At 38.4% G+C, this 18,891-nt stretch overlaps 1 protein-coding gene across 3 annotated transcripts in view; it reads left to right on the forward strand.

Annotated features, from left to right (window-relative positions):
* The window catches only part of Chchd3 (coiled-coil-helix-coiled-coil-helix domain containing 3), a 266,329-nt gene that overhangs the window by 9,108 nt on the left and 238,330 nt on the right, over positions 1-18,891 (forward strand). For all 3 annotated transcript variants that reach the window (XM_058582831.1, XM_058582830.1, XM_046455090.2), the window contains exon 2: positions 2,254-2,341. In XM_058582831.1, coding sequence (XP_058438814.1) covers positions 2,254-2,341 — 88 coding nt within the window. The remainder of the gene's footprint in view (positions 1-2,253; positions 2,342-18,891) is intronic.

An 18,891-nucleotide genomic window follows, 5' to 3' on the forward strand; every position in this document is an offset into this window, starting at 1 on the left:
TAAGTGAGTGAAGTACTCAGCTTAGTGACACGCCTGACTCAACAACAAGCACTCAGCGAGTGTTAGCTCTTTGGACTCCCAGACATCTTTTGAATATGCTCTTCCTGGATTACTATAATACCCCTAACAGCTTCATTGTAGAATACTTTACATGCCATGAAATTCACTTGTTTCAGTGTACAGTTCAACAGCTTTTAGTAAATTTACTGTGTTGTGTAATCATTACTACAGTCCAGTTTTAGAACATCTTTGTCACCCCAGTAAGATCTTGTGAGTTAATCCCTGTTCCACCCTGGCCCTAGGCAACTACTTAGGGATTCTGTACCCACAGAGTCGCCTTTTTTTTTTTTTTTTTAAATATTTATTTATTTTTCGGTGGACACAACATCTTTGTTTGTATGTGGTGCTGAGGATCGAACCCGGGCCGCACGCATGCCAGGCGAGCGCGCTACCGCTTGAGCCACATCCCCAGCCCCCACAGAGTCGCCTTTTCTGGGCATTTCATATATATAGAATCTTACAATATGTGACCTTTTAGCTGAACGATTTTTAGGTCCATCTGTATTGTAGCTTGTATCAGAACTTCATCCCTCTTTGTTGCTGAACTGTGTTCTATTTTATAGATCTATGATGTTTTGTTTATCCATTCACCAGAAAATCAACATTTGTCAGTTTCCACTCTTGCTGTTATGAATGATGCGGCTCTGAACATTCCTGTGCAAGTTTTTTGTGGACATATGCTTAATAGCTTCTTAATTGGTCCTCAGCCTCCTTCAGGGGTCCTTCTGTTCTCATTCCTCTCCAGGCTGTTCTCTACACTGTAGCCAGAGTCATCTTCCTGAAATGTGCATCTGATCATGTCATTACTCTGTTTCAAATCCTTTAGTAGTGCCTGGTTGCTTCTGGATGTAGTTCAAACTCGTTAAGCTTAAGGGTTTTAATAGTCTAAAATCTCCCATCTCCCCTCTACCGCTTCTTTTCACTGTGTCCCCTCTTTAGTTTCCTGCTTCAGCCATTCTTTTATTCATCCATTCTTGTCATTTTGTTTATTTATTTAAGCATTCTTCGTAGGCTTATTGATTCTGGGGTATGGTGATGAGACAGCTAAGTCCTTTTTTATATGGAGCTTTCTCTTTAATGTGAAAGGCAGACAGAGGACAAGAAAGCATCAGGTGGTGGTAAGCACTAGCAAGAAAATAAAAAGGAATGATGCAGAAGTAATTGAGGGGCCGGTGACTCAGCTCTCCAGGCCTGAGAGTTCCTCAGAATCTCAGCGCTAATGATTTCCTACTTAACACCCCTATTTGGTACCTACTGGCAAACCTTGTTTCTCATGTGTACTTAATGAGGTTCCCTCATCCTGGATGGTTCTCTTCCCTCTGTCCATCTTTCCCTTGCAAGTCTTTTTATTTTTTCTCTTTTAAAAATTAGTACATATAAATTGTCCATATCAATGGGATTCTGTGTGATATTTTCGTACATGCAACAGAGTGCTTGGGTCATATCCAATCACCCATCTTCCACTCTGCATCCCCAAACACATGACCTTCCCAGGCCCTGGTAATCACTATTCTATTTTCAGGTGAAAAATTTTTTTAATCCTCTGCTCCAGACCCCATCCCCACAGCTTAGCTGGAGCGCTCCCTTTATGCTTTTTGCCTTACAGGTTGGAGCACACAAGTGGTACCTGTCACATTACATTTAAATGCCTGACAGTTTTCTGTTTATTCCACTTCACTTTAAGCAACTTGATGACTTTGAATTGTCCAAGTCTAGCTTAGTTCCCAGCACATAGTTAATGCATAAGAAAATCTGTTGAAAGAGCAAGTGTGTCGGGTTAGCCTTAAACAAGGGAGGGAGGGAGGAACCCTGTTTTCTTTGGGACTCTTGGAAAGAAAGGAGCTAAGGACTGTTAATGCCTAAATAATTTTGTAGGTTGAGGGAGAAAAGTTGAAGGAGTTCTGATGGCTTATAGAATTTTCTCCAGGATTACAATTTAGTGCACAGCATAAAACAAAGAATTATTTATAATGAGCAATTAGCAGTGCATTAGAAGAAAAAAAGGAGTAGTGCTATGGGGGGCATCTTGAAATTTTAAAACTATTCTTACTTGCTTCTAGTTTTATAGCTATTAGACTCATTTCTTTAGGCGGTTCTTTGTACATATTGATATGGGTGACTAAATAACTTAGATGTTACTGCACTGTTTCTTGTTCTTTTGTCATTGATTTTATTTTGATGTTGCTTTTTCAGCTTTCGGAAAATGTGATCGATCGAATGAAGGAATCCTCTCCATCTGGTTCGAAGTCTCAGCGGTATTCTGGTATTTATGGTGCCTCAGGTATTACGGCATTTTAATTTTAGGAGTTTTAATTGAAAAATTATAAGTGGAGAAAGTTCACTGTAGTCAAATTCAACTACCTTCTGTGTTTCATTATTTGGACATTCAACTTTTCCTAGGGAATGTTAGAAACCAGTATCAGGTTTTCTTTGAAAACGTTTGGCATGAGGAATGAGCCTACTTTCAAAACAGCCTTCGGAAAATTTTTTTCTCATCCAACTCCTGAACCCTCTACTATGCTTTGGAAGATTACTTCATATATTTTTTGGTGTAAAATGGATTGATAATGGGGATATTGGAGATTTAGGAGGAAATATAAAAAAACATTGAACTTGGGGCTGGAGATATAGCTCAGTTGGTAGAGTGGTTGCCTTGCATGTACAAGGCCCTGGGTTCAATCACCAGCACCACAAAAAACCAAAACCAAAACAAAAAACAAAACAAACAAAACCAAACTACATTCAACTTAGAAAATATCATCAGCTTTTCAAATTATTAAATATCTAAAATGATTTTGTTCCTTATAAATTTCTTTCAAATTTATAAAAGATTTATTTCATCATATCAGTTCCAGTTATTAATGAAATTATTGTGTTAAACAAGATAGAGAATTATTATGCCTCATTTTATCTGTAGGTCTTGCTGGATAAGAAAGAGATAAGAGACCTAATACTAATTCCTTTCTCTTTGCACTCTCCTGCCACACTGCTGTGTGTTTATCCAACAAATGCTTGCTGAGTGTCTGCAATGTGGCCAGCACTGGTTTTGTTTTTATTTCTTTCCTTTCCTTCCCTCCCTCCCTCTCTCTCTTTCCTGGGGATTAAAAACAGGGCCTTGCACATGGTAGCAAGTGCTCTACCACTGAGCTACATCCCAGCCCCAGCACTGTTCTTGATACTGCCCAATTGATGGATGAACATTTGTAAATTATTTTTCCGTTGCCATTTTGTTTTTGTAAAATGACAATAGAAAGGTAATTGGAATGGTTAATTTTGGACTAAGTGAAAATTTTTCATATTTATTTGAAAGGGGTAAATTTGGCCAAAGGCTGAAATTGAGAAGGATGAGCAGCTGCCCATGTGCCTTTACTTGGGGCAGTTGTGAGCCCCCTTGCTGATCATTATTTGGTGGACATAGTTGAACTTCTGGTATGTTCAGTGCTGTGGGTACTAGGATTAACAAGAAACAGTTCTTGCCCTTTCAAAGCTTCCTGTTTGGTAGGAGAAATTTAGAAGCTTCATGACCAATTAACACTTGATAGAAAGTGAGCACGCTCCAGCTTAATAGATCCTCCAAGTCCCTTTTATTCCTTTTTAAAAAAAAAAAAAAAATTTTTTTTTTTTTTTTTTTTAGTTGTAGATGGACACAATACCTTTGTTTTGTTTATTTATTTTTATGTGGTGCTGAGGATCAAACCCATGCCTCACGTGTGCAAGGCAAGTGCTCTACCACTGAGCCACAACCCCAGCCTCCCATGGGAATTTTTTTTTTTTTGAACTTTTTTTTTTGTAGTTGCAGATGGACAGAATGTCTTTATTTTACCCAGCCTCCCTTTTATTCTTAAAGACTTGCTTCTCCTCTCCATCTTTCCCCACAGGTAGTTAAACCCCAAACTGGAGATTTCATTCTCGTTTCCTTTTCTCCTTACTTCTACATCAGTTCGGTAGCTAGTCTTGTCTTGTTCAGCTCTGAAATATGTTTGAATTATCCTTCTGGGTCCATGTCTACTGCTACAGCTATAATCCAGATAAACCATCACTCTTACCAAACTTACTACAGAAGCCTCTTATCTGGCCCCCATGCAATTTTATAAAAAAAGTAAGATTGTGGCTCAATGGTAGAGTGATCACCTGGCACGTGTGGGGCACTGGGTTTGATCCTCAGCAACACATAAATTTAAATAAATGAAATAAAGGTGTTGTGTCTATCTACAACTAAAAAACCAAAAAAACACACAACAAAACAGTAAGTCAGTTCATGTCACGTCCCAGGGGTACAAAGATTGCAGTCAGAACTGCTTCTCTTGGCTCCCGAGGAACATCATGATGGCCCATCTGCCTGTCCAGCATCATCTTGTCATTCATCATCACCTACCACCCTTCCTTTACTTACCTGCTCTCACTATTCTCTTCAGAAGATAAGCTGTTGGGCCTTTGTCCTTATCTGTCCCCATCTGAATTCCCAGCTCCTAGGATAGTTCCTGCTTCTTAGTAAGTGCTCATTACTGTTTGTTGAATTAATTTAGGACAAATACCATTATTCATTTTAAAGGTAACGACTTCTGCCAGGTGTGGTGGTGCAAGGCTATGACAGGAGGAGTGCAAGTTCAAAGCCAGCCTCAGAAACTTAGTGATGCCCCAAGCAACCTTATGAGACCCTGACTCAAAATAAAAAATAAAAAATGGGCTGGGAATGTAGCTCAGTGGTTTAACCCCTCTGGGTTCAATCCCTGGTACCACAAACAAAAAGTAACTACTTTTGATCATTCTGGAATACAATTCTATAAATTTAATTTCAGTGACATTTATTAAATGTTTAGTTTGCAAATAATTAGGTTTTTGAGCTAATTTGAGAGGACAAAATATAAAAAAAACCTGTCCTTTCAGGGTTTAGAGAATTTGGGCAGATATAACTAAATTTATAATAAGACTAGAAGCAAAGTAAAAAACTTAGTATGGAAGAAGCCTAGATGATAATGAGATTACATATGTTAAGTGTTTTGGTTTAAGAATAATTTTTGATATGAATATTTTTAAAATTGGAATTTGTTCTAAAATAATTTGTTCTAGGTAGGTTTTTTCCCCTATTCTCTGTATTAATAAGCTAGGATGGTGGTGATGATAATGAAATAGTGATAAACAACACTTAAAATTGTAATGTGGTAGATGTTCTGCTAAATCCTTTTATAGCTCTTATTTTATCCTTACAATCCTTTGAGAGGGGAGCTGTTATTAACCCATTTCATGTAGCAGGCAACTGAGATTCAAAGTGATTATTTTTCCTAGAATCATACAGCTGGTGAGTAATAGAGTTGAGAGTTGGGCTCATGTCCATGTGACTAGAGCAAATGTAATCAACCACTTTTTATTATAATCTGAATACCACCTTGCTTCATTTGTAGAAAGGGTGTGACAGAAACTAGTCAGAAGGTAATGATGTTCAGCTTGAGCTCAGGAAAGAACTGTCTATAGTGCTTGTTGGTTTTTATAGCTTTTTTTCCATATTGACTATCATTCAGTAGAGAGGCAAATGAGAGAAAATGCTTTCCTTGTTGGGTTAGTTTCTTAGGGTACTTTGAGAGAGTAGATGTGGTTTGCAGACTTCTGTGAATGCTCATGTGTGTGTGGCTTCAGAGTAGGACACTCTCTGGCATGATAACCTCTAGCTTTGGCTAGGGATCCATCCCTTTCCATTTCTGGTTTGACATCATAAATGAGCTCTTTGGTCCATGCCCAGTTGTGACCAGGTGGGCACTGAAAGTTTTTAGAATGTCACCTTGTGTTTTGGTGGTCAGATTAGAACTATACTTTCTAACTGGTAGCTTAGTCACATGCAACTGTTACATAAAGATAATTAAAATGAACTAAAATAGAACTATTAGTTTCTCTGTTGCACTGCATACATTTCATGCTCCGTAGCTGCGTGTGGCTAGAGACAAGACTACCATGTTGGACGGCGCAGATAGAGAACACTACTGTCATTGCAGGAAGCTCTGCCGCACCGCTCTAGACTAGAATACTCCAGTGCTTGGCATTGTGAGTTTTATCAGATGGTTTCAGTGATGTGGTGATAGAGGTTGTGGAGGGTAGATAGCTCTGTGTGTTTCTGTGTTTGTGAATCTTATTCCCGCCCCTTCCACATCCGAGGACCATCAATTATGGAAACTTCTAGGAGCATTCCCCTAAGGTGTACTCCCTTGACATCTGTCTTTGGCATAGCTTTCCATCCTGTGTGTTATGAGTGTGCTGCTGCAGGTGATGCCTCCTTAGCCTTGGAGTAGTTGGATCACTTGTGCACCATGCAAAGACTTCTTTCCTGTCTACACCATGATACGAGAAGGGCTTGACAGGGCTAATAGGACAGGTTCTTTGAGTATGTATGTGATTTCTCTAGGTTATTATTGAGATATGATTTGTGTTCCGGGTCCTTTTGGTTTATTTCTAGTTTTTAATCTGAATTAGTTTCTCCTTTGATTGACTATTCTTTTTTAAAAAATTTTATGTTTTATTCCAATTTGTTATATATGACAATAGAATGCATTACAATTCATATTACACATATAGAGCACAATTTTTCATGTCTCTGGTTGTATACAAATTATATCCACACCATTCATGTCTTCATACATGTACTTAGGGTAATGATGTCCATCTCATTCCACCATCTTTTCTACCCCCATCTCCCACCCTTCCCCTCCCATCCCTTTTCCCTATCCAGAGTTCATCTAATCCTCCCATGCTCCCCCTCCCAACCCCACTATGAATCAGCCTCCTTATATCAGAGAAAACATTCAGCATTTGGTTTTTTTGGATTGGCTAACTTCATTTAGCATTATCTTCTCTAACTCCATCCATTTACCTGCAAATGCCATGATTTTATTCTCTTTTATTGCTGAGTAATATTCCATTGTGTATATCTACCACAGTTTCTTTATCCATTCATCCACTGAAGGGCATCTAGGTTGGTTCCACAGTTTAGCTATTGTGAATTGTGCTGCTATAAACAAGTGTTCTTTTAGTGTAGTTCCTCCCTTCACTGGTTTTCACTTTTTTTTTTTTTCCCATTTTTCATCTTCATGGAGTATCTTGTTGAGAAATTTCTGAAGTGCAGGCTTTCTTGTTGCAAATTCTTTTGTTTATCATGAAAGGTTTTTATTTCCTCTTCAAATCTGAGGCTTAATTTTGCTGGATATAGGCTCTGGCTTCTTAGCCTTGGAGTAGATGGACCACTTGTGCTCCCCATGTACCATGCATGCAAAGACTTCTTTCCTGTCTACACCATGATATGAGAAGGGCTTGGTAAGGCTAATAGGACAGATTTTTTGAGTATGTTATGTGATTTCTCTACCCCATTCCAGCTAAGCCAAGAAAGGAACTCAGATTGGCATGCTGTTTTGCCTTTAGGTTAAGAATGCAATTAGATTACAATTGTGTAAATTAACAAAGTTTTATTCTCTTTAGAATTTAAAAATATGTTGATAAAAATAGAAAGACTTTTCTGAGTTTGTCTCATTTAGGGGTTTAAGTTAGTACTCAATAATAGACTTCATATGATTTATAATTTAGATGTGTTATGAAATAATTTTTCGAGTCTACAAAAATGTATTGATAAAAATGTCACCAGCCTTTTCTACATTTTTCAATGTCAAGTAAATTATATATTAAATGTGAGTTGAATTTTTAATATTTATTAAAATACTTTCTTTCTCACAGGACTCTTATTCAACCAGCCTTAGGCTATTCAGATGTGTGAATATAGGGCAGTGTATTTGATGGACTGAGAGCCCTAGGATTTCTGAATATAGGAAGTAAGTTTTATGGTATACATAGTTTTGAGAATATAATTTATACTCCAAGTAAGTGAGTTCCTCTGAAGACTTTACTGAAACTCATTTTTGCCAAACCTTGAATCAGATCAATGACTCGTTGCAATAAGTATTTGCATGTAAAGCTGTTTGGGCAAAATAATATACTGTGTGACACACAGCAGATTGTAATGCCACTTTAATAAATGAATGTGCTCTAAAGAACTTAACTGTATCCTCACTGCCTCAAATTCAACCATATTGGTTTGCTTTTATACCAGGTAGTTTTTTCCTTAGGCTGACATAAGGAGATGCCATTGCACATAGTTATAAACTCACCTTTTCATGAACGTCTTGAATTTTTTGATTTTAAAAATCGATGTGAGTATTGATTTTTTTTCTTTTCCATCCTGATCTTTTAGTTTTTCTGGCTCGTGGTGAGGTCAGATTGCTCATGTTTGACCCTGCCTACTGCTGAAGAAACTGTCTCCAAATCAATATGAAAAAAACAAACAGGAAGCGATATTAGGGAGCTATTTGTTGTCTTCCTAAGCCACTAGCAACCAGATGAAAATAATAAATCTGGAAGAAAAGACAGATGAACTTACTTTTATTATTATCCTCACTGTACAAGTTTCTCCGTAAATTTCTTGTCATTGTGAAAAATAAGAAAGATTTGCCAATTTGTGTTAAGTATATCACTGAGATCACTAAGTATTTGGCAGCCTTAACAAGTTGCAGGAAACCAATTCGAGCAGGAAATAGCACAGCCCAAACTAAACAGCCAATTTAGGGAAACAAATTCATCTATATATTCTATGTATTTTTCTTCCAGAATCTGGCCTTCCTAGTTATTTTTAAACAGCTCTTTAAGGCTCTTTTAGATATAGCACCCTAGGGAGAGTTCAAAGTAAACAAGTTGTACTTGTGTCTTTGACTTGAGTTATAAGATCTGAAGGGGATTGCAATGTCTTGATTTTCAATTTTTAATATATGAAATTTCATGGATACCACCATCTCAACTCGGTACTATTATACAAATGTACAGGTATCTTAGCTGTGTCCATTAATGGATAATTTGCTTAAGAGTTCCAAGGTATTAAATCAGTATATTCTGTTCTTTTTTTTTTGGTACTGGGATTGAACCCAGGGGCACTTTACCATTGAGCCACATCCCCACCCCTTTTTTATTTTTTATTTTGAGACAGGGTCTTGCTAAGTTGCTGAGGCTGGCTTTGAACTTGCAGTCTTCCTGCCTCAGCTTCCAGGGCCCCTGGGATTACAGCCATGTGCCACCCACTTCCAGCTGTATATTCTGTTTTTTTTTTTTTTTTTGGTATGTGGTGCTGAGGATCAAATCTAGTCCTCACATGTGCTAGGCAAGTGCTCTATGGCTGAGCTACAACCCCAGCCCTATATTCTGTTCTTAAAAGAGATTCCATAAACAGTCCATATTTAATGGATGGTTAAAGAACTCACATTGTTAGTTCCATCCATCAAGAAGTATTCAAATGGTGGTGATCTTTGACTTCAAGGAACTTTTAGTTTGGTCAAAGCATATTTCCCATTAAAGTGGAGTGCCTGAGTGCCAGTTAAGTACCCTTCACCTGTTCTGTTAATGTTTTTGAGTTGGTGAATGGATATGTAAGTGAGATAGAATATATAAAGAGGTCTGGAAGGTGCATTAGGGATTCAGTGAAAAAGGATCAGGAGCTTGAGCAGGCAGGCAGCCTTGCCATCAGGAAGTGGATTTGAGCCAACCTTGATGGTATGGGAGGGGTGTTGGTGTGGAAGGTGGCCCTAGTAGAGTCAGTATACAGACCAGATTAATTCGGATAAAGGTTTCCTGGGGTCTAACTGGTGAGTAGGTTGGAGAAGATAAGGTATTGAATTTTATTCTATAGGGCCTAGACAGCTACTGAGCAGGTCCATCTAATTTTAGGATGTAAGTTTAGAAATTTGCATTAGTTGCTCCTTCATGTATTCTCAGATATTAGTAACTTTTTTTTTTTTTTTTTTTTGGTGGTGCTGGGGATTGAACGCAGGGACTTGTGCATGTGAGGCAAGCATTCTACCAACTGAGCTATATCCCCAGCCCTCCTTAGTAACATTTTTATGGTTAAAAATGCAGTGCTGATTTTCTTGCTGATATTTTTATATTTAATAAAGAAATCTGAAAGGTAAGAATATGTATTTTCCACTATAGAACTAAATAAAGAAAATTTCATTTTCAGTAACAAAGTAAGTAGCCTTATTAGCATTTTTATTTGCCCTTAACTAGCCCCACAGCAAAAAGAGAAAAGAAAAAAAAAAATGAAGGATATAACATGAGCAGGGGAAGTGAGATGTAAGAGCAGGTTCTTGGAAGGATAATGTAAAGGATGAGCTAAAAACTAGAGCCAGGGAAATTAGGTCATGATAGCAAACTCAGAGGACGACTTGGGGGCACTTGGTGACTGAGGCTGTGTGGCTGGGTGGTGGCAGTCCTTGACTCTCAATCCTTTTCCTCTGGTCTAGAGTACTCATTTACGTGCCACTTGGTTCATCACTCTTTGCCTGAGTCACACTTTCCTCTAGTTTCCTGCAATTAGGAGCTTTTGCCCATTGATCTAGTGAGGAGATTAACACTGGCCTCAACTGCTATTTGGTGAGTCTTCAGTGGCTGCTGCTCAGTGACCACTAATTTACTTCACATAGTGCTTCCAGGTCCTATGAACTCAAGTGCCTGCTTGTGCCTGACTTCCTAAACAGCAGCAGCATCTAGGAAGGTGTATTGCATAAGGACATTAGAACCTCAGCAATGCCAGCGTATGCTGGCCTGGAAGCTAAACCAGGCATTACTCCCTGGTACCTTCGGTGACCGCAGGGAAAAAGAGAAGCTGTTTTAAAGAAACTCCCCATTTTGCTGCAGTAGATTTTGGACATTTTAAAGTGAGTTGTAACATAGTGGATTGCATTTTCTCAGAGAACAAATGTTGCTCTTGGTCATACCAACCAAGAAAATCATGGATATCATCAATGATAGAACAACTTTAAAGTAGGAGTTTTGTAATTAGGTGTCAGGACTTAGAAAATAAAATATATGACATTGGTTATATAGGCTGCTCTAATGGAATATAAAGCATGGCACAAACAATACATAAAAATACCGGTTTTGATTTAAATTTTATGTGCCAGTTGTAAAATAAACACTTACTTAACAATACTATTGCTTTTCTTGGAATTTGACAGGCTTTGAGGGCATCATCTGGATGGCCCACATCTCTTAAAATAAATTGCCCAAGGGAGTTTCAGATGTACATTTTTCTATTGCAAGTGGAGGTATTCAAAATCAATCCATTGACTTTCCAGCTGTCAGCCAAATAGTAGGCTATTGTTGTTGATGATGATGTTTTTCCTTGTAAAAAAACATTTTAAAAAGTAAGGCCTGACACAGCATTTTATTTCTTCCCTTCATCCTTTCCTATCTCTCTGGTTTGTTCATTTATTCCCACAGTGCACTGTATTAGGCCAACCATGTTCAGAGAACAATAAGCACTTTTAAGTCCCCTTTTAAACCTGTTCTGCCCCCAGGGCTACTTGACACTTTGTTGACAGCTGTCAAGATACTTGAGCTTCCTTGAAAAGCCTTGGGAACCCATTTGGATCATTACAGTGAGGATCTTTAAACTTTTTCTTGGCGTTACAGTGAGGATCTTTAAACTTTTTCTTGGCGTTACAGTGACAGGCGCAGGACAGTATTCTGGTGCTTATGTGCCCTGGTTCCCCTGAATGAGTGGCTAATTGAAATATGTATTCAAGTAGCCAGCATCAAATGATCGGAACTTGAAATTACTTGAAGTTACGGGTAGTAGTGGTAACTCTCATTACTATTAACGATAGAAGATTGTTGGAACATCTCACAGATTGTAGGTGGGAGATACACAGCTGCTTCAGACCAGTCCTGTGCACCCGTTTTGGTGGCAGGACTTGTTCCCTTTGTCAGGTATGTGAGTAGTGCTGCTCAGCTTCTCACTTCACACTCCTTTGCTCCTCCTCTCTCTCCTCTTCTTTCTCCTCCTCCTTTTATTATTTTGCTATAGTCCCCCATCATTGCTATAGTCCTGTAGGGGACACCCACAGACCCTGCTCTGTATTTGATGAATAGTGGTGGATCCTTGCTCTGCATTTTCCATTTTCTGATTGCAAGTTTTACAGTTTCTCCCATGCTGATGTCATTGCCTTGATCCCGCCTCCAGACTTTATTCCCCCATCTATTTTAACTGTAGTTCCAGTAATCTTTCCAAAGCAGAAACCAATTATGGTGTTCCTCTTGAAAACTTGGGAGGCTTCCTAGCTTCTCTTTGGAGGAAGCCTAAATCTCTTTTATAAGTCAACAAGGTCCTGCACAATCTGTCTCTTCCTCATCTCCCAGGCCCTCCTCTCTCACATTGAACTTTATCTAGTCATAATGAAGTTCTTGAGTGTCCTTGAACTTGTTTTTGTTGGGTTTTTGATTGTTGCTCTAGTTTGTCTTAACACTGTTCCTCTAAATGTCTAGCTCAGCCCCACTCCCATTTCACCCCCTACTTTTGTATGAGTTAGAAAGCACCCCAGGAAGTGTTTCCTGATGCTCAGTCTGGGCTCCATGCCCCTCTCGTGTGGCCCCACGGCCGCCTGTTTGACCTTTGTCTATCAGAGCAGTTGTCAGAGTACTTACCACAGTTCCAGAAATGCCTGTTCCCTTGCCATTCTCCCTCAGACACCACAACTTCTGTTTTCCCACATGTTTTTTCTCTCAGGACCTCTTTTTATGGCCCTGATTTCTGCACTTGCTCTTGTGTTGGTGTCGACCTCTTTGTGTGCAGGTGAAGAGCAGTTATTGGACTGTGTTTGTTAAAGGTAAACATTGGCCAGCTGGGGCCAGATGATAAGGCAAAGTGGGATAGAAGAGAGTCTCAGAGGGTTGGGGAAGTTTGCCTTTCTTTAGGAGCCATTTCCTCATTTTTCCAGTGTGGACTTCCCAGATGGATGCCTGTTTGGGAAATATCCTTTTCTTGTAGCACTAATTCTACTGGCCTGATGCTTGTTCTCATGTTTACTTCATTGTGTTATAGTTACACTTTTACCTGTTTTCCCTGCTTGCTTATGAGGCTTTGAATGTGGCTGCTCATCTTCTGTACCCTTAGCCACAGGGACTGTGTTGTAATTTTGGTTGCTCAGTTAATGTTTGTGGAGTGAGTGAGCTAAAGCATATCAGAGTGAAACCTGAGATGTGTAAATACATGTCTGTTGTACCTAGAGACAAGGAGGAAAAGGGGTCTTTCTCTTGAATTGGTTCTGTTAGTCTTGGATGTGGGTCTTCAGCAGGTTCATAAGAAAGTGCCTCTTATAGCAGGGCTTCCTGGGGTCTGCTAGGGTTGAGGCCATCACTGACAAAGCCACAGCGCTGTCTGTTTGAAGCCTGGGGTCCTGGTGTCTGAAGCTCAGAAGAATTGAGGTTTGGCTTGGTTTCTTTTGTCTCCCCAGGCCAGTGTGGAGGGACAGGAAAGTTGGCTTCCCTGTGTGGGCAAACACACATCAACATCTGAGTCCTAACTAACAAAGAAAAAGAAAAATGGCCAAGAATTTGGTACTGCTCTTGTGGGCTTTTACCCTTGCTTCTCTTTGACCTCATCACGTCTGTTTTGTGCTATCACATTGGCTTTGCTCTATATTTTATTTGGTAAGTTCACTAAATAAATTCATCAAGGTGTAATTAGTCTTGCTGTTGACATAATGATCATCTGATGACCTTAAAAAATAAGATAAAATATTGATTGCCATCTACCATTTTTTCAGGATAAATGTGAGGAATGACAAGAAAATCAATTACTATAATCAGGATAGTCTTGATTTAAATCAAAAGCATTAAAGCAGAGTGTAAGGTCAACACTACCTCAAAATTGTTTTGTCTACCTGTAATCCCAGGGACTCAGGAGGCTGACTCAGGAGGCTCTCAAGTTCAAGGCCAGCCTTGACAACTTGTCAAGACCTGGTCTCAAAATACAAAATAAAAAGGGCTGGGGATGTAGCTTAGTGATTAAGCACTTTTGGGTTCAGTTTCTAGTATTGAAGAAAAGAAATAAAAGATTTTGTCATAACCAACTAGGTTATGGATTCTGAATCTTATCCTTTTAATTATTTAAACAATTATTTTAATAAAATATTCCCAACAGCCCTCAACTTATTCCCATTGAAACGCAGCTTTAACTGCCTGTACCCTTGCATTACAACCATAATAAGGCCACTCACCTCGTTTCTTTTTCCATTCATGTTTCACTTTCACCAGCAGGAAAAATAAGACTGGCTAAGCAGCTTTTGTTTAATTTTGTGGGACAACACAGACCCATTGGGTACAGTGTGTTTCTTTAATTTTTCTAAATAACATGTTGATTTCTCTGGGAATCCCATGGGATTGAGCCCATAATCTGCTTTTGTGACATCTTTTTAAAGCTTTCCTGAAATGTTGCTTTAATATTCTATCTCAGAAACTTTTTTAGAGTATTATAAGATTCTGAGAAGTTATAATCCCTTTTTCATGATTATTCTTTGACCTTTGACATATTTTATAATTTTTTAAATAAAAATCTAAGAAAAACATGATCCACATAATTAAAAATATTTTTTATCAAGCCTGGTAAACATTCGAATAAAAAGTTACTTATTCTAATTCTTTTTCCCTATCAAACACTATACCTCTGACATAATCATTGTTTCATAACCCCTATTTGGGTACAACTGACAGAGTTTTAAAAACTTAAAAACAGTGATTTCTTTATTGTTCATTGTTACGCTTAGTATGTTTTATGGGACTTTGACCTGATACTTTTTAAGGCTGTGTTATATTTTGATTGGAAACCACCTCTTCTCTCTATTCAAGTGAGATTCCTTTAGCTGAGTCATCATGGAGACCACCTGGTGCTCAGGCCAATAGCATCCTTTCTGATATAGTTCAGTAGGCATGATTTGTACCAGGCTGGACAGACCCGGGTGCAAAGGCCCCGTCCAGAATCATCACTTCTGCTTTGCCAGCAGTGTAGTAATATGATTGTGTGGTTTCAAAAACAGGGAGACAAAGGAAATGAACCTTAGTTTTTCTGAAAACAAGTGAAAAGGCTGTAGTCGCATCACCTCTGAATGGAGGGGTATTTGTGGTGTGTGTTTAGTGTTCAAAGAGCTGCTTCCACTTAATAGTCGTGTGATCTTGGGCAAGTTGTCTCATTTTCCTCCAGGATAAAATGGAGAGACTAATGCCAATTTCACATGGTTGTCATAGAGACTAAATGAGATAACGTGCAGGTGTTGAAATATAGCAGGAGATCAATAGATGTCGCTTTCTTTTTTTTCTTCTTTAACGTAGCAGTCAGGGCCACAGCTTCACTGCTTCCTTTCACCTGCTCCAGGTTGACCCTTACAAAAGTGAGCTACTTTCTGTGCCCCCTCTTTGCCTTTCACTGGGTGTTCTGTTCCCTTGTTCCGGTAAACATTTTTCTAGTCCTGGCTGTGTTCCTGACATTGTAGTAAGAGCTGGATTTCAGAGATGAATAGAGCAGTATGAGTTATAATGGAAATACACATGACACATGGAGGATTGATTGAGACTCACTGTCCCTGGGAAGGGCAGGGTAGACTTCATGAAAAAGGAGGTGATGTTGGAGTTTAATATTGAAGGGTGAATGGAGTCAACAATAAGGCACGATGGGTTTAGTGGTAGAGGATAATGGGAAAGGGGAAAGGCATTTCTTGGGAGAAGAAATGAGGGTGCTGTGGTTAGAATCATGAAGGACTTGGTGCTTTCTGGGAATTATAACTAGTATCTGCATTTCTGGAAATGCAGATACTTAGTGGGAGATGAGGATATAAGGAGTAAATGCAGATAAAATAGCAAAGCTAAGGAGTGTGGATTTGCTTCTGTAGGAAATGCCTTCATCTCTACATCTTTATACCCAATTTTAACTAACGTATATGTGAGAAGGGGCAGGAGGAGAAGGAGATCACCTTGAAGTTTGCCTTATTAGAACTTTCCTTGTTCTTGTTTATATTGTCTTCTTCTATATTAACATGGAATTGTATTTTTCTCTGAGAATTCACTACTTTCTATATTTTATAAGTTATTTTTAGTTATGTTTGCACCTTTACCGTGCACTAAGCTCTGTGAGAACAGAATGCATACCTGAACCCTTGTGACCCATATGGCATCTGCGTCACCTGTAGAACGTGCTCAAGACACACTTGAGGATAGAATGAATAGAAGGACCCCCTTTCGAGCATTCCCAGCTTCTTCAAAGTACTTTTGACTTCAGAAACATTATGTTTGATGAAAGCAGCCAGTCACAAAAGACTGTGTATTGTCTGATCCCCAAACTAGTAGATTAATGGCTGTCTGGGCTTTGAGGGGGTGGGTTGGTGGTAGTAGCAAGCTCAGTGAGTCAGTGCTGATGGTTGTACAACATTGAGTCTACTAAAATCCATTGCATTATACTATTTAAATGAGTGGTTTTATGATATATAAATTTTACCTAAATAAAGCTATTAGAAAGACTTGAAATTTTGTCAGATTTTAAAAAATACCCTCATTTTTTTTTCTGTTCCTGTATTTTCCATATACACTTAGGGATATGGAATACATTATATTATATTTTTTAACTAACTAATTAATTAATTATTTTTTTAAAACCAAGGATTGAACCTAGGTAACCATTGAGTTACATCCCCAGCCCATTTTATTTTTTGTTTTAGACAGGGTCTCACTAAGTTGCTAAGGGCTTCATTGAATTTATAAGGCTGGCTTTGAACTTCTGATCCTCCTGCCTCAGCCTCCAGAACCACTGGAATTACAGGTGTGCACCACCACCCCTGGCTAATTAATTAATTTTTGAGTGCCAGACATTGAATATAGAGCCTCATACATGCTAGGCAAGCCCTCTATCACTGACTCACATTTCAAGCCCATATTTATTATTATTTTTGAATCTTTGACTTGGAGCTCATGGCGTGGACTTTGGAAATTCATTAACCCATTCAGAGATGTGAGGAATGTGTGAGAGAGCTGCTGCTGAGCCTTTGTAGTAGCTTCAGGCTCTCTACCATAGGAATGCTTCATCGAGTTGTTTTAGTATTAGCAGAGTGGCATTGTTGAGTATATTTGAACAATGTAATTTTATATTTCATGTCATTGAAGTTGTTTGTCTTCAGAGAGTAATACATTGCTTTGTCTTAATAAAAAAGACATCGCCTTGGCAGAAGTAGAAGGAATAGTGGTATTTTCTGTCACCTTCACAATAAGAGAGGTGGATATAGTTTGTTCTTTATGTGGTTGATTTCATATTTTTCATTAACTGACACTTTATTTTTACAGTGTCTTATATTAAAGTATTTTTGAAGCCATATAGATTAATAAAGCATGCACCCTTAGTAAAGTGTTTAATGTGGTTTTTGTTTTCTTCCAGATTATAGGGACTGGTGATTTCTGTTTTGCTGAAACAGCAGGGAACACCTACTCTGGTTTGCTCATTCATGCAAATTTAGGCCTCTTGAAGAATGAACAAAGATCATAGCCAAAAGTTATTCATCATATAATCTATCCACAAGAAATTGTGAATGAATTCCTCATCAAATAACTTAAATAAAACAGTTATTTTCTGACACTCTATCACCAGAGTAATCCTTTAGAACATTTATCATTATTGAATGTGCATTTTCTTTTTCATATGATTGGCAACTATCTTGAAAAGTAGGATGCTTAAGATTAATGTTTTGGGATGGCTGATAGGATCTATTTAACCCTGATTTAACACAAATAATGGCTGTGGATGGTTTCTCACCATGAATCTGATTGTTACTAGGGTTTCTTGAGAGAATGTAATAGCAAAGACATTATATTTGATTTTTTTCTTGACTTTTTCTATGAGTAGCAGAGTACTGCTCAGTGCTTTGGCTTGGGGCTGAGTGGGTAAGTCTCTCTAAGTAGGAATGGGAAGGCTTATTTGATCACAGAGAGTCACAGGCTGCAGGATTTGGTGAGAGGTTCTCCCAGTTGTCTCAGATAGGCCTCTGCATCTCCTCTGTGTGGCCGTAGAGGTTACTTAGAAACACCTTTGCAGTAAATGTCAACCTTGCACTGTGGTTGGGTGGAAGGAGCATGGTGCTTGGGGACCAGCCAGTCTTGAATCACCATAGGTTTCCTTATAATACCTGAAAGACTGTACAGTAGAGGCTAAGTTAGTGTATTACAGGATTGCTGATTGAAATGCTTCTATCCTGTCTTATGACCAACTAGCCATTTGACTTGGATAGGTTTCTTTATCTCTCTGGGCCTTTGTGTTTGTATCTGTCAAATGGTAGAATGGACTTCTTAGCTTTAATTCCTTTATAAGTTTTAAAAATAGGAACCATTTTCATTCATCTTTGTATCCTAACACTGCTATCAAGGTAAAACATTTTTTGAATGAATAATCGAGTTTTCAGCTGTGTATATTTATTACCCAAGTCATAGCATATATAGTTATGAGCTTATTTGTGTATGTCTGTGAACATTTATTAAGTGAGAATCCCCTTTTTTGAACTTTTCCCCTATCTGAAATATAATTTTATCTTTAAATATTCATTTGCATGTTTTGTATACACAAACACACATACACACACACACACACAGATCTAATAAATAAATTTAAAAAAATTAGACAAAAATACATAAATATTATCAGGGTATACAAATATATATATTTAAAAAGATCTATTACTTTAAAATGATGTATTATTTGGATTTGATGCTCAGTATAACTTGGCCAACTGAAAAATGTTTTTGGCAGCTTCCAGATTTTAAAAAACTCTAGAGAATTAGGGAAAAAACAGTAATTAAAAGGGGACTGTCAAGGTTGGTAGGTCTAAATTTAATCTCCCAGCTGTGCTTTGGTTTGTAGGACGTGTGTGTCGTGCTGGCTCTCTGCGCTGCTCCCCCACCCTCTGCGAGCCAGGAGCACATTACTCTGGAGATGGAGACACT

Source organism: Marmota monax, unplaced genomic scaffold (genome assembly GCF_021218885.2).
Source record: "Marmota monax isolate L192 unplaced genomic scaffold, Marmota_monax_Labrador192_F-V1.1 WCK01_AAM20220418_F8-fsc00131, whole genome shotgun sequence".
NCBI lineage: Eukaryota > Metazoa > Chordata > Mammalia > Rodentia > Sciuridae > Marmota > Marmota monax.